Source organism: Alexandromys fortis, unplaced genomic scaffold (genome assembly GCF_014885135.2).
Source record: "Alexandromys fortis isolate MF-2015 unplaced genomic scaffold, M_Fortis_MF-2015_v1.1 scaffold_77, whole genome shotgun sequence".
Lineage (NCBI taxonomy): Eukaryota > Metazoa > Chordata > Mammalia > Rodentia > Cricetidae > Alexandromys > Alexandromys fortis.
Window position 1 is genome coordinate 7,114,961 of NW_026067967.1, and position 23,766 is coordinate 7,138,726.

General features: G+C 41.0%; 1 protein-coding gene across 14 annotated transcripts in view; it reads right to left on the reverse strand.

The window, feature by feature from the left end:
- The window catches only part of Emsy (EMSY transcriptional repressor, BRCA2 interacting), a 107,670-nt gene that overhangs the window by 3,361 nt on the left and 80,543 nt on the right, over positions 1–23,766 (reverse strand). For 6 of the 14 annotated variants that reach the window (XM_050154597.1, XM_050154598.1, XM_050154603.1 and 3 more), the window contains 9 exons: positions 21,808–21,944; positions 19,067–19,240; positions 18,307–18,505; positions 9,646–9,810; positions 7,782–7,937; positions 6,989–7,030; positions 4,508–4,659; positions 2,281–2,841; positions 974–1,453 (listed from right to left, as the gene is read on the reverse strand). In XM_050154597.1, the coding sequence (XP_050010554.1) occupies positions 974–1,453; positions 2,281–2,841; positions 4,508–4,659; positions 6,989–7,030; positions 7,782–7,937; positions 9,646–9,810; positions 18,307–18,505; positions 19,067–19,240; positions 21,808–21,944 (2,066 nt within the window). Of the gene's footprint in view, positions 1–973; positions 1,630–2,280; positions 2,842–4,507; positions 4,660–6,988; positions 7,031–7,781; positions 7,938–9,645; positions 9,811–18,306; positions 18,506–19,066; positions 19,241–21,807; positions 21,945–23,766 lie in introns of those variants that run through there. The other 8 variants (XM_050154604.1, XM_050154602.1, XM_050154600.1 and 5 more) reach the window with 6 other exon arrangements.

The following is a 23,766-nucleotide window of genomic DNA, read 5'->3' on the forward strand; positions in this document are numbered from 1 at the left end:
AATTTAACAGCTACTTTTGACACATCTTAACTATCAGCCCTCGTATTATGTCTCATTTGGTTTAATTATGGTTAATCTGCATTCTCGCAAATGGGAAGTTTATTTATGAACTTTGAAGCACACAGCAGTGGCTCTACGCCAACTCTAGACTCTCCACAGGTCCGTAAGTGGGAACTCTCAGTGAACTGAAATGGGCTGCTCTCATATTGCGCAAACTATGTACCAGTTTGAAACAAGTAAAAACTGCCAACATCAAGGAAAATAAGTCTGAAAATCTTGCATTTAGAGACTGAAATAAAACACAACCCCTAAGGGCTAGTCTGACTCAGTCTGAGTCATCAACCTTAGCCTATAACACAGAATGGCGGATGGCTTTCAGGACAGACGATAAAGGCGGAGAAGGAGGCTGCCGATGAACTGCCCACGGTGGTGACAACCTCAACAAGGTGATCAAATGACACTGACACAAGAAGCAAAGGTTATGGTTATGCCAAGTTAGACACACACATGGGGAGCGTGTTTCTGCAGACATTCCAGCCGGCTGAAGTTGACTATTCTGGGAACCACAAATTCAGATGAGGAACAAGAAATGTTTACAAAGTGTCCCTGAAATCCAAACACTTATATTCCAGCTTGTCAGACCACGCAGCCCAAAATGTGAGCCTCGGAAAGCAATGACCTTGTGAGTGACATGAAATCGGGGTGACACAAAGACGTGGTCCCTAAATCACACAGTGCGCTGTGTGATCATATCTACCAAGTTTCTGTGATTGCTCTCAAAACAAACAACAATAAAAAAAAAAAAAGCTAAATATAAAGTAGTATATTGTAATAGTCTCTAAACCAACTCAAAGGAAACCTATCTCTGCTTTTTGTTACCACCTTAGAGTGGCTAGTCTGGTGACACCCCAAAATGTATCAAGCCCACAACCTCCCATCTGCCCAAGGCGTCTGTTTTCCTTCCGGGTCTTACCTGGATGATAATCTCTGTTGGGCTCTCCTCAGCTTTCTTTTGGCCTACATTCTGAATACGCATGAACTGGCCTGTCGCAGGCACTCCTGCTGCTTCCAGCTTTCTGGTCGTTAGGGAAGGGCCAACAGCAGATGGACTGGAACAGGACTCTCTACATTTCGCCATCCCTGCCACCACCATGTGGGTGGAGGGCAAAGCTCCTGCCTCACCAGCGAGCACACTGGTGGCTAGAGCCTTCTTTGGGGGATCCACTACCATATGTTCTACATTTGTATCAATCTGAGCTTCCATCAAAGACATTTGCAAAATGTCTGACACTGCTGTCTTCTCAGAGGCCTGAATGGGAGGTATGCTTGTAACTGGTGACGTCAGCTTAGGAACAGAACTGCCACCAGATATCTTTGTAACTGTGGGAGGCTGGCGCCCCTCAAATGTTATCTTTGTAACAGAGGATCCTTGGGTTATAATTGGCTGCTCCACCTGAAAACAAATTGGGGTTGTGTGTATTATAGCTACATCTCTTTGAGGAAAAACTAATCAAACACTCCAGAAAATATGGTAAAAGAAACATTTGTGCAGTATACTAGAAGACATTTTGAAGCTCCATGTTTTAGTAAGAGGGCTGGATGGGAAGGATCTGTTTTCTTTTAAGGAACCTAGGGAAAGAGGAGGGGTTGAAAGAACCTTTGTTCAGCCAGCCAAGCTTTGAGGCAGTAAAGGAAAAGAAAAAAAATCACAGCAGCCTAGTTTTTCTGAGATTTACATCCCGAGATACCTTCGACCCGCTCAAATGATTTCACATAATCTACTTTTAAAATTAAAAGTGAGTTGGATTTTTCAATCTTTTCCTTCAAAGTACAACTGTACAAACATATTCTATATATGTATTTGCAATATACAAATATATACATTTATATACACACACAGATCAGTCCAGAATTATCAATTAGTGCTAATAAAATTTTTCTTTTGATTATCCACATATTTCTTCTGCTATCTAGGTGATAAATCTAGAGGGTAAATTCATCAACTAGACGAAAGGAAGACAGATGGTCAATTTCGTTCCTTAAAAGCCTGCGGTTTACTTAGCTGACGTGATTCTTTAGAAACGGCCTAGGAAAGTCCAGCTCTCAGAGTGCTTTTCCCCCAACACCAACACCAGCACAATGAGGCTTTGGGGTTCCCTTGCTTGGAGGAAGCACTGCTGGCTGTGATGACAACCTTCAAAAACAAAACAAAAAAACCTCACCTATGCCCAACCCCCGCGAACAGAGAAGTAATTTTGCAAGCTATCAAAATTCTGTTACCTGGCTTGCCGGTTGTTTCTCTGATGACGTTGAGAGCGCCATTTGGCTCTGGGGAGTTTGGGGTTGCACGTAGATTTTTGGTTGGTTTGGAGCTTGCTGTAGTTTAGGGAGCTGCTGCGTGGTTTTCACAGCAAGCACCTGTACTACAGTTTGCGGGGGCTGTGCCATTAAGGTAGGAAGCTGCCTGTCTTTGGCCACCATGGGATGCTGTGTGTGCGGTGCATCTGGCTTGGGCTGTGCTTGTTCCTGCTGGAGAGGACTCAGTTTCTGATGTCTGATGGAGAGCTGGGGCATCTGCGTGAGCTTGTGCTGGAGCTGGTCTGCCTGCAGGTGGAGGGTCTGCTTCTGCTTGGTCTGGAAGCACTGCAGAGTCTTCACTTGCAGCTGAGTTTGCTCCAGCTGGGGGCTAAGTTTCTGCTGTTTAGCTGACTGAGACTGAGTCAGGGCAGATCGGTAAAACAGACCTGTCTGAGGATCCAATGTGTCCATCTCTTCAACCTCACCTTCCTCAGTTCCAAGTTCCTCACTGTGTTTGGTAAAAGCAGTGTGACTGCTTAATGCCTAAGTAAAAGAGACACAAAATAAGAATGAAATAAGAAAAAAACAAACAAACAAACAAAAACCACCTACAGTGTCACATTTTTCTTGAACTGGAAAATATTAGAGATTCATTCCGATATTTTTAGAGGAGCCTAAAGGACTACAAAGCTTCATGAGCTTCTAATTAAAACCCATATTTTGAACTCTCAAACAGTAATTACTTCAAAATCCAGTCCACTCATTATTACACAGAAAGTCCTGGAGAACCCCAATCCTATAGATTAGGGGAATGAGGTGCCTTGAAGAACAGGTGGCTCCCCGGGTCAGGAGCCACACTTCAGCCTGTGCTTGAGGGACACTCACCTGTCTAAAGGCTGCAAAACCAAGGCTTGGGAAAGCCCTCTTTAGCCACATGCAAGCCCTTAACCCCAAAGGTCAGCTGGACTGTCTTGGAGATACGTCCACCCCAATCTCCACAGCAGGTCTCTCTGAGGAGAGGTTGTGTCACCTCAGAGTCCAGACTCACTAGGCCACAGCTTCCTAGAGACCTGTTTCCTAGAAGGGAGTGAGCCAGGGGACAAGGCATTCCTCTTCGTGGGCAAGGAGACTGACCGCCCAGGGTCAGGTCATCGTAACTGTGCTCTAGCTATCTAGCACTGAGGGCAACTGTCAGAGCCAGGCTCTCTGGCCTCTCTGTACATAAGAAAGATCAACGTCAGGACAGACTAAGAGCTCCCACCCAGTGATCTTGAGACGGGTGGCTTTCCTTTGGGACACAACAAAATCCACCTTATCCTAGCCTTCCTGCTGCCTTGTCATACAGTACACCATTACTCTAACTTCAAAAGTGGAACGTGCCCTTGGATCAGACTTGATACACACACAGTTGTGGTTCAGCGCCTCTTCACTGTCTTTCGGGTTTAACTGCTGGCAGCCAAGTGACTAAGGAGAGTCACAGCCGAATCTGATACCCACAATGAAGCTATGAGGCAGAAATGTCACTATAGGTTTAAATCATGGTTCTGCCACCTGGAGCAAGTTACATGATTTTGGCTAGAAAGAGGTACGATATACCTACCTTTCAGAATCATAGTGAGGTGTACTTACAGCTCAAAACATGTTGTCACACAAAAATCAACTTAACAGCATAGCTTTCTTTTTCCTCACTATTTCCTCACTGAATACCAGGTTCCTATCTGATATCAATTCATTTCCTTCCTGTTGAATCTTCTTTTACTGGTCACACATAATTAAAGGAGTAAAATATTTCTTTCCCTTCTTGTTCATAATGGCCTCATGAGGATTCATTTTAAAGTATAAAATAAAAGCAAAAACAAACTTAGCAAACAGCTGAACAAGTCAAATGCTACTTCATTTTGAAAAATCTTACTTATACCATTAGTAAATCCGTCTGCAATAGTAAGAGACACAGAGACAGTGACCAACTCTGAAGTTAGGAGACTCACCCAGACAGCCCAACCCTTCTGAAACGTCAAGAGTCTCTGCAACGTTAAAAACAAGAAAATACTGCTTTCTAATTATTTCCTGGTGTCCAGACCCCAATTCAGACTATTCGTCCCTCACAGATGGATGAGTTACACATACATTCTACAATTCAGATAGAAAATAAATGAACCTTATTTCGGGAATAAAGAGGTTACAGAACATAAGAAAAAAGAGATACAACCTGTTGCATAATGTGGGTGATTGCTCCAGGGGAAGACGCTGGGATGGACTTTACCACAACTGAAGTCTGTGTCGCAGTCTGTGACTGAGCCACATGTTGGAGCAGGGTCCGCTGGGGCTGGGAAGGCTGTTGGGGCTGGGAGCGATGGCTGACTGAAAATAGAGGAGGTGGGTGATGTTTCCTCAGAAATCACCACAGCAACGGTAAGCAGTGACCATCATTTTAAACACACGCATGAACTTGTATCTAGGAACTCTGTAAACCCTAAGAGCTTCTTATGAAACCACTTCCTCATCTGCAAAATGGGAACAGAGCCACTGTATGCAGAGGGGATGTGCAGAGAGGCACCGTGAGAACTTGCCTTTAAAGCAGCGCCCCCTTGTGAACTGTTGGGTTTTCTCTAGAGTCCCCACAGCCCCAGACGCAGCATTAAAGGAAGCAGGAAAGTGCCATCCAGACACTAGCACTGCTCCTCTGGTGGAGGGGACGGACGTCACAGGGCAAAACGACCTGCACAAAGGTCCTGCCTCACTCCTGTGAATCTGGAGCTACGTGGTTTCTATTAAAGCACCAAAACTCAGAGCCTGGCTGTTTACCTGTGTTTCAGTGGAGTAATAAAAATTTGCTTTTTTTCTTACAAAAGGCAAATGAAAAAAAAAATGGGTTGAAATTGGTCCTTAAACAAAGGATCAACAGGAAAAAAAGGTTGCTCTGCCTGCCACCTCAGTTTTAGCTCAAACAGACCAGCAAGAGTGAAGCTGTAGGGATCAACCCCACTTCCTCCTCTCCCACCACAGGGCTCATTCACACTACTCATCTTTATAGATGTCATCATTTACCAGCCGCATTTTCTTCTTTTTTAAAATTTATTTATTTTTATTTATGTGCATTGGTGTTTTGCCATGGGTGTTGGGTCTCCTGGAACCACTTTCACACAGGTGTAAGTGGCCATGTGGGTGCTGGGAATTGAACTTAGTTCCTCTGGAAGAACAAGTGTTCTTAACTGCTGAGCCATCTCTCCAGCCCCACACTGGTCTCAACTTCAAGTTTTAACAGTATAGACACTTGCCACATCCAAACCCACAGAACACTCAAATGCCTTTAGCTACTGGGAAGGAAACCCTTGAATCAAGAACAGGTAAAAAACAAATCTGTAAATGAGCTAAGAGTTTTGAGAGTATGAAAACTCCTCCAATAACCCATAACTGTAAGGTTATGTGGCTCAGCTTCAATTTCAAGGAGCACTGCTCCATGCTTAGAAAGAGTGAGCTGCACCAAAGATCAAAGCGTGTGTGTGGTGGTCTAAGGACTAGAGTCCAGCTGTGACTGGTCACAATGCTCTTCTTTATACACGCACAAATGCAGCGGATGCGCCATGAGGTTACAGACAGCATCCCCTGGACTCCTCTTATGCTGCGGTGGACTACCTCACTGCATTTCACAGTATGCTTTTATGTGTATTTTTAGATTATATGACTTAATAATCTTCCACATAGTCTCAGCTAAACTGAAAAGACACAGGATTTACATTTAAAGTACTACTGAAATCATTTACAATAGAACTAAGTAGGAAAAAAAAATTATGACATTAAACTCAAGCAAGCAAATCAATGAAAATTTTAAATGAAAGCAATATAAAAAATGAATGACATCTGAAACATAACAATAAATTTCTGATGAAAATGTTTATTATATAGACCATTTTGATACCCATTCTAGCTTTCATAATTATTACAGTAAGCTTTTTTTTTTTTTTAAAGATTTAGTACTCATTATTTATTTTGGAGTGTGTGTGTGTGCGCGCGCACCACATATATCTGGGTGCCTACAGGGACTAAAGGAAGGTATTTGATAATGTGGATCTTAAGTTATTACAGGGGATTGTGAATATGGGTACTGGGAACCAAACTCAGGACCTCTGGAAAAGCAGTATCCATACTTAACTGCTGAGCCATCTCTCCAGTCCCAGTAGTAAGACTTTTTAAATTAAAGAAACATATTAGACTTAACAAAATATCAAAAAATACTGTGTAAAAATAAGTCTCCTTCAAGTTTCTATTAATGTTTTCTTACCTATGCTCATATGTAGGTCACTGAAGTTCAGTGACCCCAACACTAGCTAGCACTCACCGCAGAACAAAACAGGGTACAGAGCAGCTAGCTGCCCGGCACTGCTGTAGGCGTGAGAGGTGGGGGACGAGGGATGGAGGCCGCGGAAAGGCCTTTACGAAACAGATGGCGCAACCTTAGCTGGCCCACAGAAGCCCCACACAGTCATCCATTTCTCTAGACAATTCTTTTTTTTTTTTCCTTCAGCAAAGAGTTCGTTTTCCCTCTACTTTGCAAAATAACCTTTCTTTCCCTTCGCTAAGTGGAGCTTACCTTCCCTCTACCAGAGCAGAACGCATCCATTTAAGTAGTTCCCCATAACTAATCATCATCTACCTTTCATGATGCTACAAATGGATGCACACCACTTACCTAGAAGGGGAAAACCAATCTCTGTCCCCTCATCAGTGCGTTCTGAAAAGGATAAGTAAGGGAAGAAATCATAGGTCTTTCATCTATTCACTACGTGTTTGTCTAGGCTTCTGGAGGCACCAACATTCAGTGCTCCAGCACACCGGCATCTGCACCAATGGCTTTCTGCTAAGTATCTGTGAAGTTCATCGTTTTCTATTATCGTCACTGGATTTTCTTTCTGGGCAGTTTCACCCATCAGTCTCAGTATCTGCTCAATAACACTAAAGAATTCCCGTTTCCCTATGGCCTCTGGAATGTTCAGATACCAGAAACTTTACCTTCTCCCTTAACCACTGCTTAGACAAACCTCTGGTGTGTCTGCTCTCTTCCACCCTGGGTTACTCACATCATGAGCTCCACCAGTTCTCAAGCTAAGTAAGTGTGCAATATTCCAGGTGTGACCTCACCTGAATGCAAGACAAAGAATTTCACTTCTCCATAAGTACCATCCCCAAAATCTCATTAGTATTCGGTTGCTGGACCATAGGTAAATATCTAATCTGCTTCCCGTGTGTGTGTGTGTGTGTGTGTGTGTGTGTGTGTGTGTGTGTGTGTGTGTGTGTTTGTGGGGTGGGGAAAGAGAGAGAGAATGATTGAGATTAAAAGGTCAGGGAAACCCCCAAAGATGCCGATCTGCTCTGAAAACAAACAGAAGAGCTAAGATATAAAGCTATGACCTCCCCCACATGAGCACCCAGGAGATCCACAAAGGTAGCACTACCTTAATACTATGTTGCAAGAGGACACCTACCAGTGGTGATGTATTCAGCAACTAGTTCTGACTCTACCACAGCAATGGATGGACTCTCAGGAGAATGTCTCTTTTCCTGGGTCATCTGAATAGGTACTGCCATTTGACTCAAGTCAATAGTGGGTTGTCTTGGTTTAGATTCCAATTTTTCCTTTACTGCATAAAAAAGTCGGGGAAAAGTTAACTTTTATTATAAACAAACACTAAAACCAGGGTTGTCTATGGGAATAATGAACCAGACCTCTGGGGTGCCACAATGCAGTGACTAGAAAGACAATAAACTGAAAACTGCAGACTGCTCAGTGTGGTTGGGTAGCCTGCAGCCTGCATAACCACGCCCAGCAGCCTACAATACTTCCTAGTCAGTTACTCCAGACAGCCAGTTGTTTCTCTCTACATACTCCTCCCAGGATGCTATTCCTTTGTATCCTCAGTACACAACAGCACGATCTGCTCTGGGGTATACCCCAGAATAGCACCTCCCATTGATTGATTACTTCATCTGACCAACTCAAAATCTAAGGGCCGGGAATGGCACCCAGAGGTCAGGTGCTTGTCCAGCACACACATGGTCTTGAGTTTGATCCTCAGCACAAGGGGGAAATTCATATAGCCTTTACTGAGGGAGGACTGCAGAGTTCAGTGTTGACCTGGGCAATATCCAGGTTAGCTTGAGCTATAGAGTGAGACCGTGTGTGTGTGTGTGTGTGTGTGTGTGTGTGTGTGTGTATAATTTAAGGTATGGCCAAAAAAGTGTTATAAGTCTTTAATGACTTTTAAAGAATAAAACAAAGTTTTTCACTGTTAGGATAAAAATAGGTTCTCTGCTTATGTGTCTAAAATGTCTGATAAAACAGCCTCTAATTAATACAGATAGTGCACATATATAAATGTATTTAATTTATACATATAGTAGTATATGTATAGATATATATTTTAACTTCTTACCACTTTTTCAATAAAATCTCTTTACTCAACATTCCTATCTATATAAATGATTGATGGAAATGGTTGAATCTGTCAAAGACAAGCAGCTAAAAAATGTACCCAAGGCTAAAAAATAATATTACTAGAAGGAATCATCTACAATTTATATCAAATATAAGTATACAGTTTAGCATAGAATTTACAATACACAGTTTTCAGTAACTAAGTCCACTAAAAGACAGCTCCCACCAAGAGCAGAATCAGACAAAAGAGAACAATCATTTTAAACAAAGAAGCCAAACCCTGCTGTGATCCTGGCCCTGGACAGCATCCTGCCACTGAACAAGTGGGTACCCTTTCTCAATGTCAGCTAGCTTCTCCAAAACATCAATACAACCCCCAAAATATTCACATAAATGTCCTATTATAGCAGAAAACTCAGTGTAACTTACATAGGGGTGTCCTAGAAGATATCAAAGATATTTAGTAACTACAAACACCGACAGACTCTTACTACACACAGACACTCTAGTGGATAACCTACACAAGAAGTAAATAAATCAATCAATCTGAAAATAAGGTGAGAACATGAGCATGTTTACAATCAAGTCTACTGGCATTTTATGGTGCAAAGTTGCTCCGGCAGCATCAATGAGGACAGCAGGGACCCTTCGATCTGTGTCCCACCTGTGCTTACAAGTGACAAGCCCATCCCTCCTGCTGGCGAGAGGACTGTCCATCTGAAACAGAAGTCAGCCCTGTCTGTCTGTCTTCTAATGACAACTCTCCATCTATACATCGTACTCCGATGTGTATCTTAAGGAACAGTGATTATAAACAAGTCCAGAAGGGGAGAAACTATGCAACAGTGGTGTATTCCAGCACAACCCATCTCTAGAGAAAACATGCTTCATCAGCTGAGCATGTGAGTTCATACCTGTTGTCTGTTGGAGTTCTAACAGAGCTTTGATTGTTGAAGTAGCTGATTGTGATTCACTGGATACATCCTGATATATTATGGTAGGGCTAGTCTCCATTGCAATCTCATGTTCTGACCAATCCTGACGCCGGGAAGCAATTACATGAACTACAGGCTGGGAATCTGTTTTATATTAGTTAAAAAAAAACAAACCCTATAAACAAAGTTTCTCTTAAAATAAAGCAATTTTTTATCTTCGTATTTAATGTAAACGTCACACTTGACTTCTCTAAGAAGACTGCAGCTATCAGAAGGCACACTGTCTCTCACTTCTGAGCTCACTTACTCATTCACTCACTTAGTTTACACTGGACACCTAAATATCAGGATCCACATTTAAAGGTTCAAGAAACCCACAGAATAATCCAAGAATGCTCAAAAAGCACACAGTCTATTTGAGGAGACGAACATGTAAAAAGACAGTACAATTCAATATGCTAACTGCTGCCTACACAGGTGTGCATCTATAAAGGTGAATGCTTGTTTGTGTTTACCAAAAGCAAAACATTCTAGGAGACTAGCTTTCCCCAGTGCACATGAAAACGTTTCTATACACAGCCTGAGTACTTGGGACAGTAAGGAAAGAGAGTCAGTCTAGAAAGATCATGACATAACACAAGTCTAACAGGTCAAAGCCAGGTGAAAAGCTTCAACCCTATCAGTTATTAGCAACATGATTCTTCAGGTCTTAGCTCTACTGTTGAATAAGAACAAGACTGGTGGGTATAACACATTGATAGTCTGTGATGCTAATGCCATTCCGAGGAATACCTTAGGCAATGGTATCACTGTGAGAACACACTTCCATACTGAGAAGAAACCGCTTGCTACATGTCAGCTACACAGCACCCCAAACTGTCATCATATATTTACAGTCCACTGCAGAGCAAAACATTATTATAAGGTGTATGATGATATATAAATAACCTTAATGAACTATAAAGGTCAGCAGAAATGTGGTTGTTGGGAGGTGACTGAAAACTCGATTCTATTTTAAGTTGGTTGGAAAATAAATTCCAGCACTAGAAGTTCTTTATGTCCAAGCTGTGGAGGCACACATAGAAATACAGAATGTGCATCAGATTAAGCAACACATACTTAAGAGCTCTCTATCAACCAAATAAGCAAGAGCACTATGTCTAAGACACTGCATAAGGAAATGGAGAGAACACAAAGATATGATCCCTAAGGCTCAGATCTGGACATCGCAATGGGGGAAACAGAAATGGAGAGAGAGTGTCACGTCCTGGGGTAAACATCAAATGATTAAAACAAGGAAAGAGACTGCTTTTCCTTGTGCTGCTTAGTTAAAGCATCAGAAAGTCTTCTGGTTGCTCAAAGATACAAGAAAAAGCATGGAGGTCCACCCTCTGAAAACATTACATCTGAAAGTCAGGAGGGTGCCCAAAAATACTGGAGCAAGGGAATAATTCTTATAATGAAACAATTTTCCTGAAGAAAATATACAAGAGGTTCAGAATGTGTAATTACCATTAGACAGGTCAGGGGGGTGTGGCACAGGCTTGGAAGCCAGAATATAGGAGGTGAAATAAGAGGAGCAGGAGTTTGAGATCAAACTGGACTATCTGACCCCTGAGTAGAAAACATCACACCAGAGACACACCAGTTCTATTAAGCTTCCTACCACATGTGCAAGACCAGCTGTTGTTGCCACTAGCTAAGCTGCATAGCAGTTTATAAAGTCTTTAAAGAAAGAGTAGCAATTAAAAAAAAAAAAGCCAAGTAAAGATGAAAATGACAGGGAGTCAGCATCCTGTAAAGTAATAAACTTTCTGATGGCTGATGAGTGGGTGACAGCTGCTGAGACACACTGGGTTATGGATGCTGCTGGGTCAAACCAACCTCTATGTTTTAAGAGTCTTGACTTCAAAATGCAAAAAGTTATAGTTTTGTCCCCACAGAAAACAAAAGGCTGAGGATTCATTCAGGGTTGAAGAAGATCAAGTTTGAGCAAGGAAGATCCCCTGGAAATCCTGGCTAGAGACATAAAACATAAACCTAAAAAAACTACAGGATAGGTGATGTATATTTTATCTGCTCAAATATAAAACAAAAAAATCATCTTTGGCTGACTTGTGTACATTTGAAAGTTTATGTGTTTTCAGAGCAAGGAGACGAGACAGCAATAAAAACGAAGGCCAGGTGGTCCAACAACTCAGAGTTCCTCAGTTGCAGTTCCACTTCCAGAACGCTGTAAGGCTGCTGGCTGAGATGGTCCAGCCTCAGACTACTCCAGTCAGGACTTGACCATTATCCTGATTTCTCAGAGTTTCCCCCAAAGATGTTAGTGGCCCCAGACAACAGAAAACAGTCTAGAGAAAATAACGTCCACATTCCCAAGAAATGGGTTATGGATGTTTGTCATCATTTGGGGAAGTTAGATAAGTTACAATTGGTCATGGTCAGAAAAAGTTCTCATTCTAAAGGAAAAAGGGGGGATATAGTATGGAAATGATGGGTTTATTATTAAAGGCTTTATTAAACATTCTTTAATCCAAAAAGCAACTATTAATCTCAAAATATTTTACACTGGTATGGATTTTGGTTTACTAGTACAAGTTTAAATTTATTTTTGTTGTATTGTGTGGATATACTCTGCTCTTGTTTGTGCTTATGCTGCTCATTTAAGTTGCAATGTATAATGAAGAAATACATCTCTAATAATAAAACTTGTAGTCATATTAGGTATGTTTTCAAGGTTAAACAGATATTAGATGATAGATGGTCTTCAAATACTTCAAAGACATACAGATTATGGTATTAATGATGTTTAATAACCTGAGGCTTTTCATGACACTGAGACAAATGTGCTACTGACAGCACCAATCTACTTCAGAGAAGATGATGGGCATGGAAGAACCTCTACATGGAGTTTACTTTCTCTGTGGCAAGAAACTGCCCTTGCCTTGACTGCTGCCAGCAGCCTTCCAAACTGGACAAACAGAACACAAGAGAGAGTGACTGCTGAGCTTTACCAAGACAAGGCAGGTCAGGCCTTCACATTTTCCTGCTTCTCAGAAAGCCTGTCAGATATTCCAGGCCTGCATATCAAAGATGGATGTCCCAACATTGCAGAAGAACTTTGGGTGACGGTTCAGGTAGTCAGATGCCCCTGCCATTAGGTAATATTATTTCCTTTTGGCGTCTTTGATGGAGTTAAAGACTAAATAGTTAAACTTATAGTTTTGTTTAGTTATGATAAAAAGTAAATTAGGTATGAAACTTTAGATCCACAAAGACAAGATAGATAATACAGAATTTTTTCTAAATTTGCCAAAAACAAATGGACTGAATATTGTAACTCTAACTCTTGATAACTGTTTTTGTTGTATAAAGTTTTACTATGTTAAAGTTAAACCTTTCAATATTCATTAGACAAAAAGGGGCAAATGTTGTGGAACAATCTTTTGGTACACTGTGAAGATATGTTGTTCTCATTGGTTTAATGAACAGCTAAATGGCCAATGGCTATAAGCAGGCAGAGGTCCAGGTGGGAGGGCCAGACAGAGAGCACTCTGGCTCCTTGAAGAGTATGAAAGTCTAGTTCTAGACTAGGGCAGAGGTAAATGTCATGAGTTATGGGCCAACATGTAAACTGATAAATATGGGCTAATTTAAGTTGCATGAGCTAATTAGTAACAAGCCTAAGGTATCAGCGAAGCTTTCCTAGTTAATAAGAAGTCTCGGTGTGGTTATTTGGGAGCTGGCAGGCAGGACAGAATAATGTGCCTACAAGCCTATAATCTGGGCACCCAGGAGGAACATCAATTGGATGTCATATAATCTGAGCCATATAGTTTCAGACTAGTCTGGGTTTCTGTCTCATATGGGCAAAGAGAGTCTCTTCAACCAACTCTGAGATACACTGAATATTGAAAGTAGGGACAGTGTAAAAATACGGTGGAAAAGATAGAAAAAGTAACAAATTTCTGTACAGGAGTGCTAACCACGTAACATCTCCTCAAATACAACCATTCCATAGGGACTGGGAGACTGTGCCATCTCTTTCTCTCTACATGGAACAACCCCAACCATTACGATACAAAATGAAAATGTGACCCTAGGAGAAAACCCTTCACAGTCTCTCCCTCTTGTGCTCTTTTGGCTTAGGCTCAGATCTAGTGATGATTCGATCACAGGACACTTGGAGACTGATCTGACTGCTACTACTTGTTTCTGCAATGTGCACTCAGGTGTCCAGCCTTCCGACACTTTAACATGACCATGTGGTACTGGCATGCCTAGAACTAGACCTCTCAAGGATGGTGGCCTGCTGCAGATTTTCCTTACATGTTATAACAATTATTTATTGAATGTCTTCTATGTTAGGTACCAGAAATACATACTTTAGTGTTACATTCAAAGGCAAACCCAGGCATCTCTATGCCTTTGTCATAAACTGTCTATATCGCATTTCCATAGTCTCAAGACCTCTCGGTCAGAAGGGACTTAAAGGTCAATGTTACCATCCATTCACCCTAGAGTCTAACAGTTCCTTCATTCCTCTGGTGCTGCTGTGATATAAAGATCTCCCTGTGGTTTCTACAGTAGTACTATTGTCTCTCCACTTACCCACAGAGCCCCAAACACTTCCTCCATCTACATCACAGATTGCAACATGACTAACGGTTCCCAGACTACTCCCAACCAATCTATCCCCACCAATCCTTCCTCACAGAAAATGATTCCCAGATGTTTACCTCCCTAAGCCAGCTCTTCTAAGCTAAGCCCAAGTTGTTCTATATTCCTTCTATGTGACAATATAAACCTTCCCTCTGAAGTATTACCCCAATGTTCTAGAGAACATCAATTCCACAAATTTTCTGCAAAAGAGGGTTCTGTTGTCAAAAACATTGGGAAACATTTTATAATATGTAATTATATATCCTAGTTTTCATCCTTAACAATATAAATTACCAAATAAATTAGCTAATGAAGTTCTGGGGGAGAAAGGCGTTTTTTTAAATCATCTTCACTCTAAATCCCTAAGATGATGGATCTCCAGGGACTGAGTTCTGACGTAAAACAATGTCTTTATGACACTTATTCTCACATCTGCCTCATGCCCAGCTCCTTTAGATCTCTACTCTGAATTCATCTCCCTGTTTTCTTCTGGTTTGCTTAATATAATCTTGCATTTAATCCACTTTAAAACCTTTTAGATGGACGGTGGTGGTGCACACCTTTAATCCCAGCAATCGGGAGAGGGAGGCATAGAGATCTCTCATGTCAGTTTGGTCTATAAAGCAACTTCCAGGACAGCTAGGGGTACATAAAGAAACCCTGTCTTAAAAAACAAAAAACAAACACACACACCCCCCAAAAAGAAAGAAAAAAACCTTTAGAGATAAAACTGGATATAAATGAACAAACCAGTACTTTTTAAAAATCTGGAAACCAGTAAGGATATCCTTTATAAATATAAGAAAGAAAAAACAGAAGAAATATTTAGGAATGGGAAAAAAGCACTGAAAACAAAAATATATGGTCTGATTTCCAGTGAGTGACCTAGGCAAAAGTGTCTTTGATCTAAGAGTCTTGGTTAACTCACTGTCTGTTGGTATCCAAGCAACAGTCAAGAGCTCCTGCAAGGTTAGGAGAAAATGCAAAGGGGATACAATGGTTTGGAATGAGGGAATTAAAATGAGTTTATAAGCATGAAGCTTACTCATTCCCTGGTTATTATTATCCTTGAGACAATAACAGAGAAGGAAATAATAATAAAAGTACAAAACAAAGTGATTAACATTTAAAAAGAAGTATCAGAAGCATAATGTGGTATGATGAGCCCTGCCAGAGTGGTCAAGTCTCACATCAGGAGGACGTCCATGGTGTCTACCCTACCTATGAAGGCACCGTTCAGGATTCAGCTATGGGGCTGAGATGTCTCCTTGTGGGGGTGGATATACTAAGAAGGAACCTTAGGACTTTTGAAGCAAAAAAGAAAAAAGAAAAAAAAAAAAAGACTGATTCTTCCTTAGAATAGAACAAAGAATAATGAACTTTAAAGAATCATCTACAGATGTTACATCTGTGGATAAGTGATTAATGAGGAACCCTGTGGGTACAGCCTCAGAGTACCTCCTCCCAGAGAGGGATGCACTAACTTCACAGTGGGGAAAACCAGAAGCAGGCGTCCTAACCAAGTGTTCATCTTATCAGTGTGGCAAATGGCTAGTCAGGGTCACACAGTGACAAGAGGAGGGGCAAACGGAAGAGGATGGCTGCATGCAATATAGCGGACATAATGTGTGACCCTGGCTGGACGTGACTAGGAGACACAGCCATAGGAGCATCACTTAGCAACTGGTAGTATGGCAACATGAATTATAAATTAGATAATAGTACTATTAATGACATTAAATTCCTTGACTTTGATAATGGTGATTTAGTAGCAAAAAGGATAGCCTATAACAAACAGAGACCTACAAATGTAATTTAGAGGTAAAAGGATTTGGTACCTATAACTACTCTCAACTGGCTGAAAGAAAACTTTAAAATTGTACACACATGCAATGGACACAACAGAAAAGAAACTAGAGACAGAAGCAGTAATGCAATGGTGTGGACATTGTTCACTGGGAGAGCATATGTTTAGCCAGGTATAAGGCTATAGGTTTCATCCTCAGAATCAAAAAATAAAATACAAAAATAAAACTGGAGAGATAGCTCAGTGGTTAAGAACACTGGCTGCTCACAACTGTGTATAACTCTAGTCCCTGAAGAACGAATGCTCTATTCTCACCTCTTCCAGAACCAGGCAGGCACATCAATACATAAACGTACATGCAGGTAAAACACTCATACACATATAGAATAAATTAAAAAAAATAAAGCCTCCAATCAAGCAAACAAAACAAAATATAAGTAAATAGAAATCAGTGGTAATAAGAGCTACACATAACTAGTTTACATACCGATTCACACTCAGCAGGAAGATAAAACAGGTATTAGTAAAGTATGTTGCAAGTTATTATAATCCCTGATGACAGGCTGAAGAAAACTATCTACTTTCTAAAACCGGTGTTGTAGTGTTTATTGAAATCAGCAGCTTTTTCTGTAATTAACAAGCTTTCAAAGATCATCTTAAAGTCGACTTGTTTTGTGAATGAACGTTTCTCATTTTCTTGGAGTGTGGACTTTTAGCCTTCGGAATAATTTTGTTCGTCACTAACAAAAACTTGTATGCTGCAATTGTAGGTAAATCTTTTTAAATCTCCTGGTGTGGTGGTACACCTGTCCGCCCAGCACTAGAAAAACAAAAGCAGGAGGAGCACAAGGCCAAGGCCATGACAGAGAGGAAAGGCAGGCTGGGCTGTGCGGAACCCTTTCTCTAAGGTGGGGGCAGGAATGAGGCAAGAACTGGATTTTACTCAACATTTACAGGGTCTAACACAGTTCTTAGTGCACAGTACAAACCAACAAATAATTTTCAACAAACATCAAACTATGTAAAACGAATATGAAGGCATAGTTAAATAATTAAAAATAACGAAGGGTATGATATCAAAAAAATGTGCTTTCTAGCAGTGTTTATAAAAAAGCAGCAGGCATGCCAGCAAGGCTGATGCAGAGGAAGAGAGGAACAAGGACTAGGAGGAAAAAAAGAGTGTATAAGCACAGACATAAACATAAGCAGAAAACCTCTAATCCAAAATGCTCCATGAACTGAAACTTTCTGAGCTAAGTGACACGACCTCACATGACGGTCAGTCAGAACATGTGCAGGAAAAAACCTGGGAACTTACCCTCTGACTAAGTGTATAAGGGTTATAGGAAACATATATGAATAGCATGTTTAGACTCGAATCCCATCTGTAAGATCTCTCCACTCTCTCTCTCATGCATGCATGCACACACACGCATACACAAACACTAACACACAAATACAAAATCTGAAATCAAGACACTTGTTATCCCAAGTATTTCAGACAGGATCCTCAGTTTGTAGCACCCAATAAGGGCAGTCAGGATAACTGAGTCATATGAACAGAAGACAATGTCTCAGAGCTTCAGAGTAGACCCTGAGTGTATATTCTGAGACTTCCTAGATAAACGTCATAATGATGGTAATACTGAAAATTATCTCCTACTGTGATATTCAGTTTCTAATAACTTCGAGGGTTAAAGGAAATGTTACTCATAATTAGGCAGAATAACAAACATAAACTAGGACTCCATACAAACAGGATGCACAGCTACCCACCTACTGCTCACCTCTGGCCACCCTGACTCTTTCTCAAGGTTCAGCAATAATCAATTCTAAAAGCATATTCCTTTCTTATATACTTCTTCTACTTACCCAAACCAAAGAGTAAAACATAAACATTACCATCTGGAAACTACAGCTCTGCCCAGATCAATACTACCTACCTGATTAAAACATCACCTTTAATCTATCAACAATTTGATAAACATTTGACACGAGGTAAGAATGGTAAGCTATATCAAAATGAAACATCAACTCACTTATTAAACAGGCAAAATCAAATCAAATCAAAAAACCTACAAGCATACAAGTTTGGTCAGGAGTCCCTAGAGGAAACTGAGGCACAGTGTTATCGGGGTTTGTGCAATCAGAAGTACAAAAAGTCTTACCTTGGGAACTCTGGGAGGACTCCGTGGAAGAGGAACTACTATCTGTGTAACCCTGTGGTTCTTCTTTTCCTTCCTGAGCAGATGAATTACCGGCCTCTGCGACCCTGGATGCTTGCTGTAATGTTTCTGTTACCAGCTGCCTTGTTTGTTCACTAACAACTGTAGCTTGAAATGTCACTGGTTTGGGTTTAATGAGAACCTAGAAGAAAATCAGAAACATGCCCAGATGAAATGTCAGAGCACCATTTAAACACTAAACTAGCCAGGCACGGTGCTTTATGTCTATTTCCCCAGCAGTCGGGACGGGCTAGAAGACTGTCACTAGGTCCAAGACAGCTTTGGCTAGAACGAAATCTCAAAAAGAAACAAAGAACAACAGAAGCTAAACTTGTAGGCCATTTCCAGATAAAGAAATTATCATCATGCATATTTATTATTAGGTTTTGGGTCCGGTATTGCTTACCAAAGACTATTTCACTCCACAGATGAACAAGAAGCTAAGCTATGCACAATATTTTAAATGGGACATGCCAAACTGCAACAGATATGGTTCTTTTTATTTTTTTGTGTGTCTGTATATGTATATGGATGCCCTCTGGTTCAAAAACCAGAAGAGGGTTTTGAATCCTCTAGAGCTGGAGTTCCCAATGTGAGTACACAGAATAAAACTCTGATTTTCTGGAGAAAAGAAAAGAAAATTTCTACCTGAGAATTTTAAATATTCAAAAGGCAAGAAAAGTTACCACATCTTACAACATACCTGCGTTTTTCCTTGTTGTCCATAGACAATTTTTGTGGGGATGATTTTAGCTGCTGGCTGGACTGTGGAACCTATTCCTTTGGGCTGTGTTACAATCATCTTGGTGATGGGTCTTGTAGCAGTAATGATAGCTGGTTTTGCTCCAGCTGGCACTGTCTGCAGAGTTTTTTCTCCCTAGATTGAAGCCAATCATTATTTAGGAGATTTATATGCATTTAAATTATTAAAACAAACAAACAACTGCTATTTTACTGAAAAAGGACAGGAAGATTTTGCCAGGATGGGAAAAGGACTGTAGATTATGCAACAAAGTACACAAAAGTGATTAAAAAATCCTGGACTTAGTTAAATATTGTAAGTCATCTGACCAACTTTCTAGCCAGAAGGGGGAAAAAAAAAAGAAATTAGGTAAGTTTTAAAAAATCACCACATCTGAGAACATCTAAGAACTTATACTGCCCTACTCATAGAATACCTATATTAAAACAGAAATTTCTGGAAGAACATACACTAAAACCTTAACAACTGTTATATCTGAGAGTTGAAATTGTAAGTCATCTCTCACACTAATTCTTACTTTTTAATAACCTGAAGTGAATTATTTATGTAACAAAAGAATGGTGCAGTATACCACAGATAAACAAGTCAGGCACAGGGAGCTATAAAGGAGCACAGAGCAGGATGCTGTAGAAACAACTATGGAGAGATAAAAAGACAAACGATATTGACATTCTTTCCCAGGTTCCATGGAGGGAAGGGGGAAGAAACTTACGGCACTTCTCATGTCTTACCAGTACGTATGAATACCACTTTAGTCTATTACAGATTCAAGCCCATTAACCTTTCACCGTCTTCTGAATTTTCACCTGCTTTATTCTGTCTGTCTCTGTGTGTGTGCGTGCGTGTGTGTGTGTGTGTGTGTGTGCGCATGCGCTGCTAGAGACTGAACCCAGGGCTTCAGAGATGCTAGGTTAAATGCTCTACCACTAATCCTCACCCTCAGCCCTTTGTTTTCTTCTGAAGTACTGGTTTCTGGTCACAGTTTTAATATCAGCACAGTTTTATTTTATAATTTTCAAATTAAATTTCATAAACGTTAGCAGTTTTCACAGTAGCAGTTTTTTAATTTTAGCTCTCATCATCATAGATGTATAGCTTTCAAACTTCGCAGGTGGTAAGCTGAAAGCAACCGGTGAGCTGTCTAAAGAGTAGCCATTCAGAATTCATATCTACATCTGGGCCTAAGAATTATAAACCTAACTATCAGCTACAATTATCTAAAGGAAACAATGTGTCTTGTTTCAGCTCACATCCTGACTGCAGCAGTGTTCCCAGAAAGAGCTGTGATTTGTCCTCCAACGGCCACTAGTTTGCAAGTCTGCAGCCTGTCCAAGCACGGTGACCCACACAGAACCCACGTGCAGCTTGCAGGATGACATGTGGGAATGCTCCTCTGATGTACGTGGGCCTGCATGGATGCAGGTGGGAGTAGGAGCATGTGCTGTGTGCTCCGTGTGCTGATGACAAAGGCCCCATAGACCGTTACACTTACTTACTGGCGTTTCCTGCCAAATTACTCAGTATCTACTAGACAAAATTCAGACATGACTCTTAGATCTCCCATAGCAGACAAAATACCCTGCGGGAGGGAGGCAGTTTCAAGACAGGGTTTCTCTGGGTAACAGCTCTGGCTGTCCTGGATCTCACAGAGATCTGCCTGCCTCTTCCTCCCAAGTGCTGGGATTACAGGTGTGCATCACTACCACACGGCTATACCCTTTTTTGTCTTATAAATTCAAATACTACAGAATTCTGGCTTTCCTACTGAATTGCTATGTAAATTCAAAAAGGCCTAATGCGGACCATTTTCAACATTACAAAAGATGTGGTGCATAAGCTTTTAGGATCGACTTCTAGTGAGGTCAGAAAAGGTACAGATGCTTCTGAGCCTGAGTGCTTAAATACCAACAACAGTAAGAAGCCAATGACTGAGAACTTCCCATGTGTTGTTAGACACTGTTCTAAGCACTTTCAAAACATCCATCATCACCCCACTGTAGACATGAAGAAATAAAAGATTACAGTGGCTAATAAGCCACCCAAAGTCAAAGAACAGTGAGACAACAAAGCCTAAGTGTGTCTAAGTCCAACCTCTTAACAACTGCCTTCAGAGTTTAAAATGGGAAAAACGCAACAAATCCCCATCTATCAATTTTATCTTAAACTCAAATATTTCTGTTTGTCCAGCATAAACCAAACACCAATCTACTAGCCATAAGCAGGAATAAAATTGTTCCAAGTCTTCCTGCAGTTAAGCATGAAACTGAGCACGCAAGCCATGGTCACAAGCCACCTTCGCTATGAGCAGTTATGAACAACATGCTTTCAGACTACTGTGAAGATGGCATCAGAAGACAGACAGAGGCGATTCTATCACAGCACTAGAGACTCAAGCTGGTCCACCCACTATGGGGTTCTGACGTTGGATGGCCTTTAAAATATTTAGTGGAGTGATGGAGGAATGGCTCAGAGGTTAAGAGCACTGGCGGCTCTTCCATAGGACCCAGGTTCAATTCCCAGCACCCACATAGCAGCTCATAACTCTCAGTAACTCTGGTTCCAGGGGATCCAGTACCCTCACACAGACATACATGTAGGCAACACACCAATGTACATAAAATAAAATTATTTTTTTAAAAAATGTTTATTGGACTACTGAGTGTGTTCAAGGTCTTACTTACTCCAGCATTTAGCAATGTTGTGACAACGTTTTTGCCAGGGAGGCCTTGAATGGTCGTTCCTTTTCCTGTGGTCTTTTGAACAACAATCACATTGGGCTTGGAAGTCATTGGGATTGTAGTGATTTTGGTAGTCGTTCCTTAGAGAGTGGGAAGAAAAGGAGGCCTGAGTTAAGGACTAGTGATACTTGGTTGTTCCTTTTCATGATGTATACAAGTAATACATGACTACATAATGTCATCGTTAGGTGATGTGAGTGTGATCCTAAGGACAAAATGAAGGCTTGGAATAGTAAATTCTAAATCACCCCAGAATAATAAATATTAAGAATTGACTTTTTTTTTTTAAAGGTTTCTAAGACAGTTTAACTATGTAGCCATAGCTGGGCTGGAATTCACTATGTAGACCAAGCTGGCCTCAAACCTCTGTCTCTGCCTCCCAAGTGCTGGGATTAAAGGCGTGCACCACAACAGCCCAGCAAGAAGTGAGTCTTAAAGCAACCCTCTTCTGAAAATCTGAGGACCTACACCAAATTCCAAGTCTACAACTATCGCTGTCCATTTCTCCATCAGCCCTCTTTCCTGACTGGTTTAAAATTAAGCACAAATCTTATGACACGTGCTCCCCTCAAATCTAATACTAAATTTATGTGGTCAGCATGATGGAAAAACTCTTCAAAAAAGGAACATTAGAGGCATATGTCAAAACTCACTAAATTGTAGAAAGGATTTATGGAAAGACATAAAACTGTTGTGTGTAGTAGTCAAGGCCTATAATCCCAGCATCTGAGAGGTGAGGGCAGGAGGATTGTGAGTTTTAAACCAGCTTGCACTAGAGTGAGACTCTACATTAGAAAAAACAAAAACAAGAAAAAGATCAAGTGACAGTCAGTTTGAGCATCTAAGTGTGCACAGCTCTAGACACTGAAAGGAGGAAGTAGACTTCCAGGGCAAATTGTTTTCAGTCATTAAGATCTACTTTCTTATTATACTAAGAGAGATAATTCAACCTCAGGAAAACAAGCACCTCACGCTCTCCCTCATATTTGGATCCTTTACGCATGAAAATAAGGGAATGTGAGGGTCAACAGGTGTCAGCAAAAGAAGGAGAGCCAGGCAGTGGTGGTACACACTTTAAACCCAGCACTCGGAGGCAGAGGCAGGTGGATCTCTGTAAGTTTGAAGACAGCCTGATCTACAAGAGTGAGTTCCAGGACAGGCTCCAATACTACAGGGAACCCTGTCTTGAAAAACTATTTTTAAAAAAAAGGAAGAAGGGCGAGCAAAAGGGACATCAAAGTGGAAAGGGGCTACTAGTGGGAGCAGAAGGGAAGAAGTGAGGGACAGGGATGGGGCACAAGAGGGTAAAGAAACAACAAAATAATAGTAGTCTGCAAACAGCATAATGAGCCTAATCTTCTGTAAGACAGATAAAAGATCTAATCTCTAAGTGTATATGTAACTCTACTGACAGAAATACAGTGTCCTTCTCTCTAGAATCTGCTTCTCTCCCACCTATCAAATCTATCTACTATCAAATTTGTGCTCTATATTCTAACTGTCCAAGTTAAAGGCCAGGTACAGACTTTGGATTTCTGCCTTGAGTCCCTGCACCTGCCAAAATAAAATATGACCTTTTCGTGTCACTGATGGCTCGGTGTGTAGCCGAGGGTTCACCAGCAACTCGGCTCTAAACATGGCAGCCACGCAAGCGCACTCAACACTGCTCCTCTGTTTCACGCTTCTCCATCTCCCAGGTTTGATATTCTACACCAAACCCAGCATCCTAAATTAAGCCTTTATACCAAGACTCTAACAGGTTAACTTGGTTTTAAAGAGTATTCCTAATCCCCCACTCTTCCCTCTTCAAAGTCACAACCTTACATGCAGGCTGACAGGGTGGCACAGCAGGTAAAGCTACTTGCTCACCACGCCTGATGACTGAATTCAATCCTTAGGCCC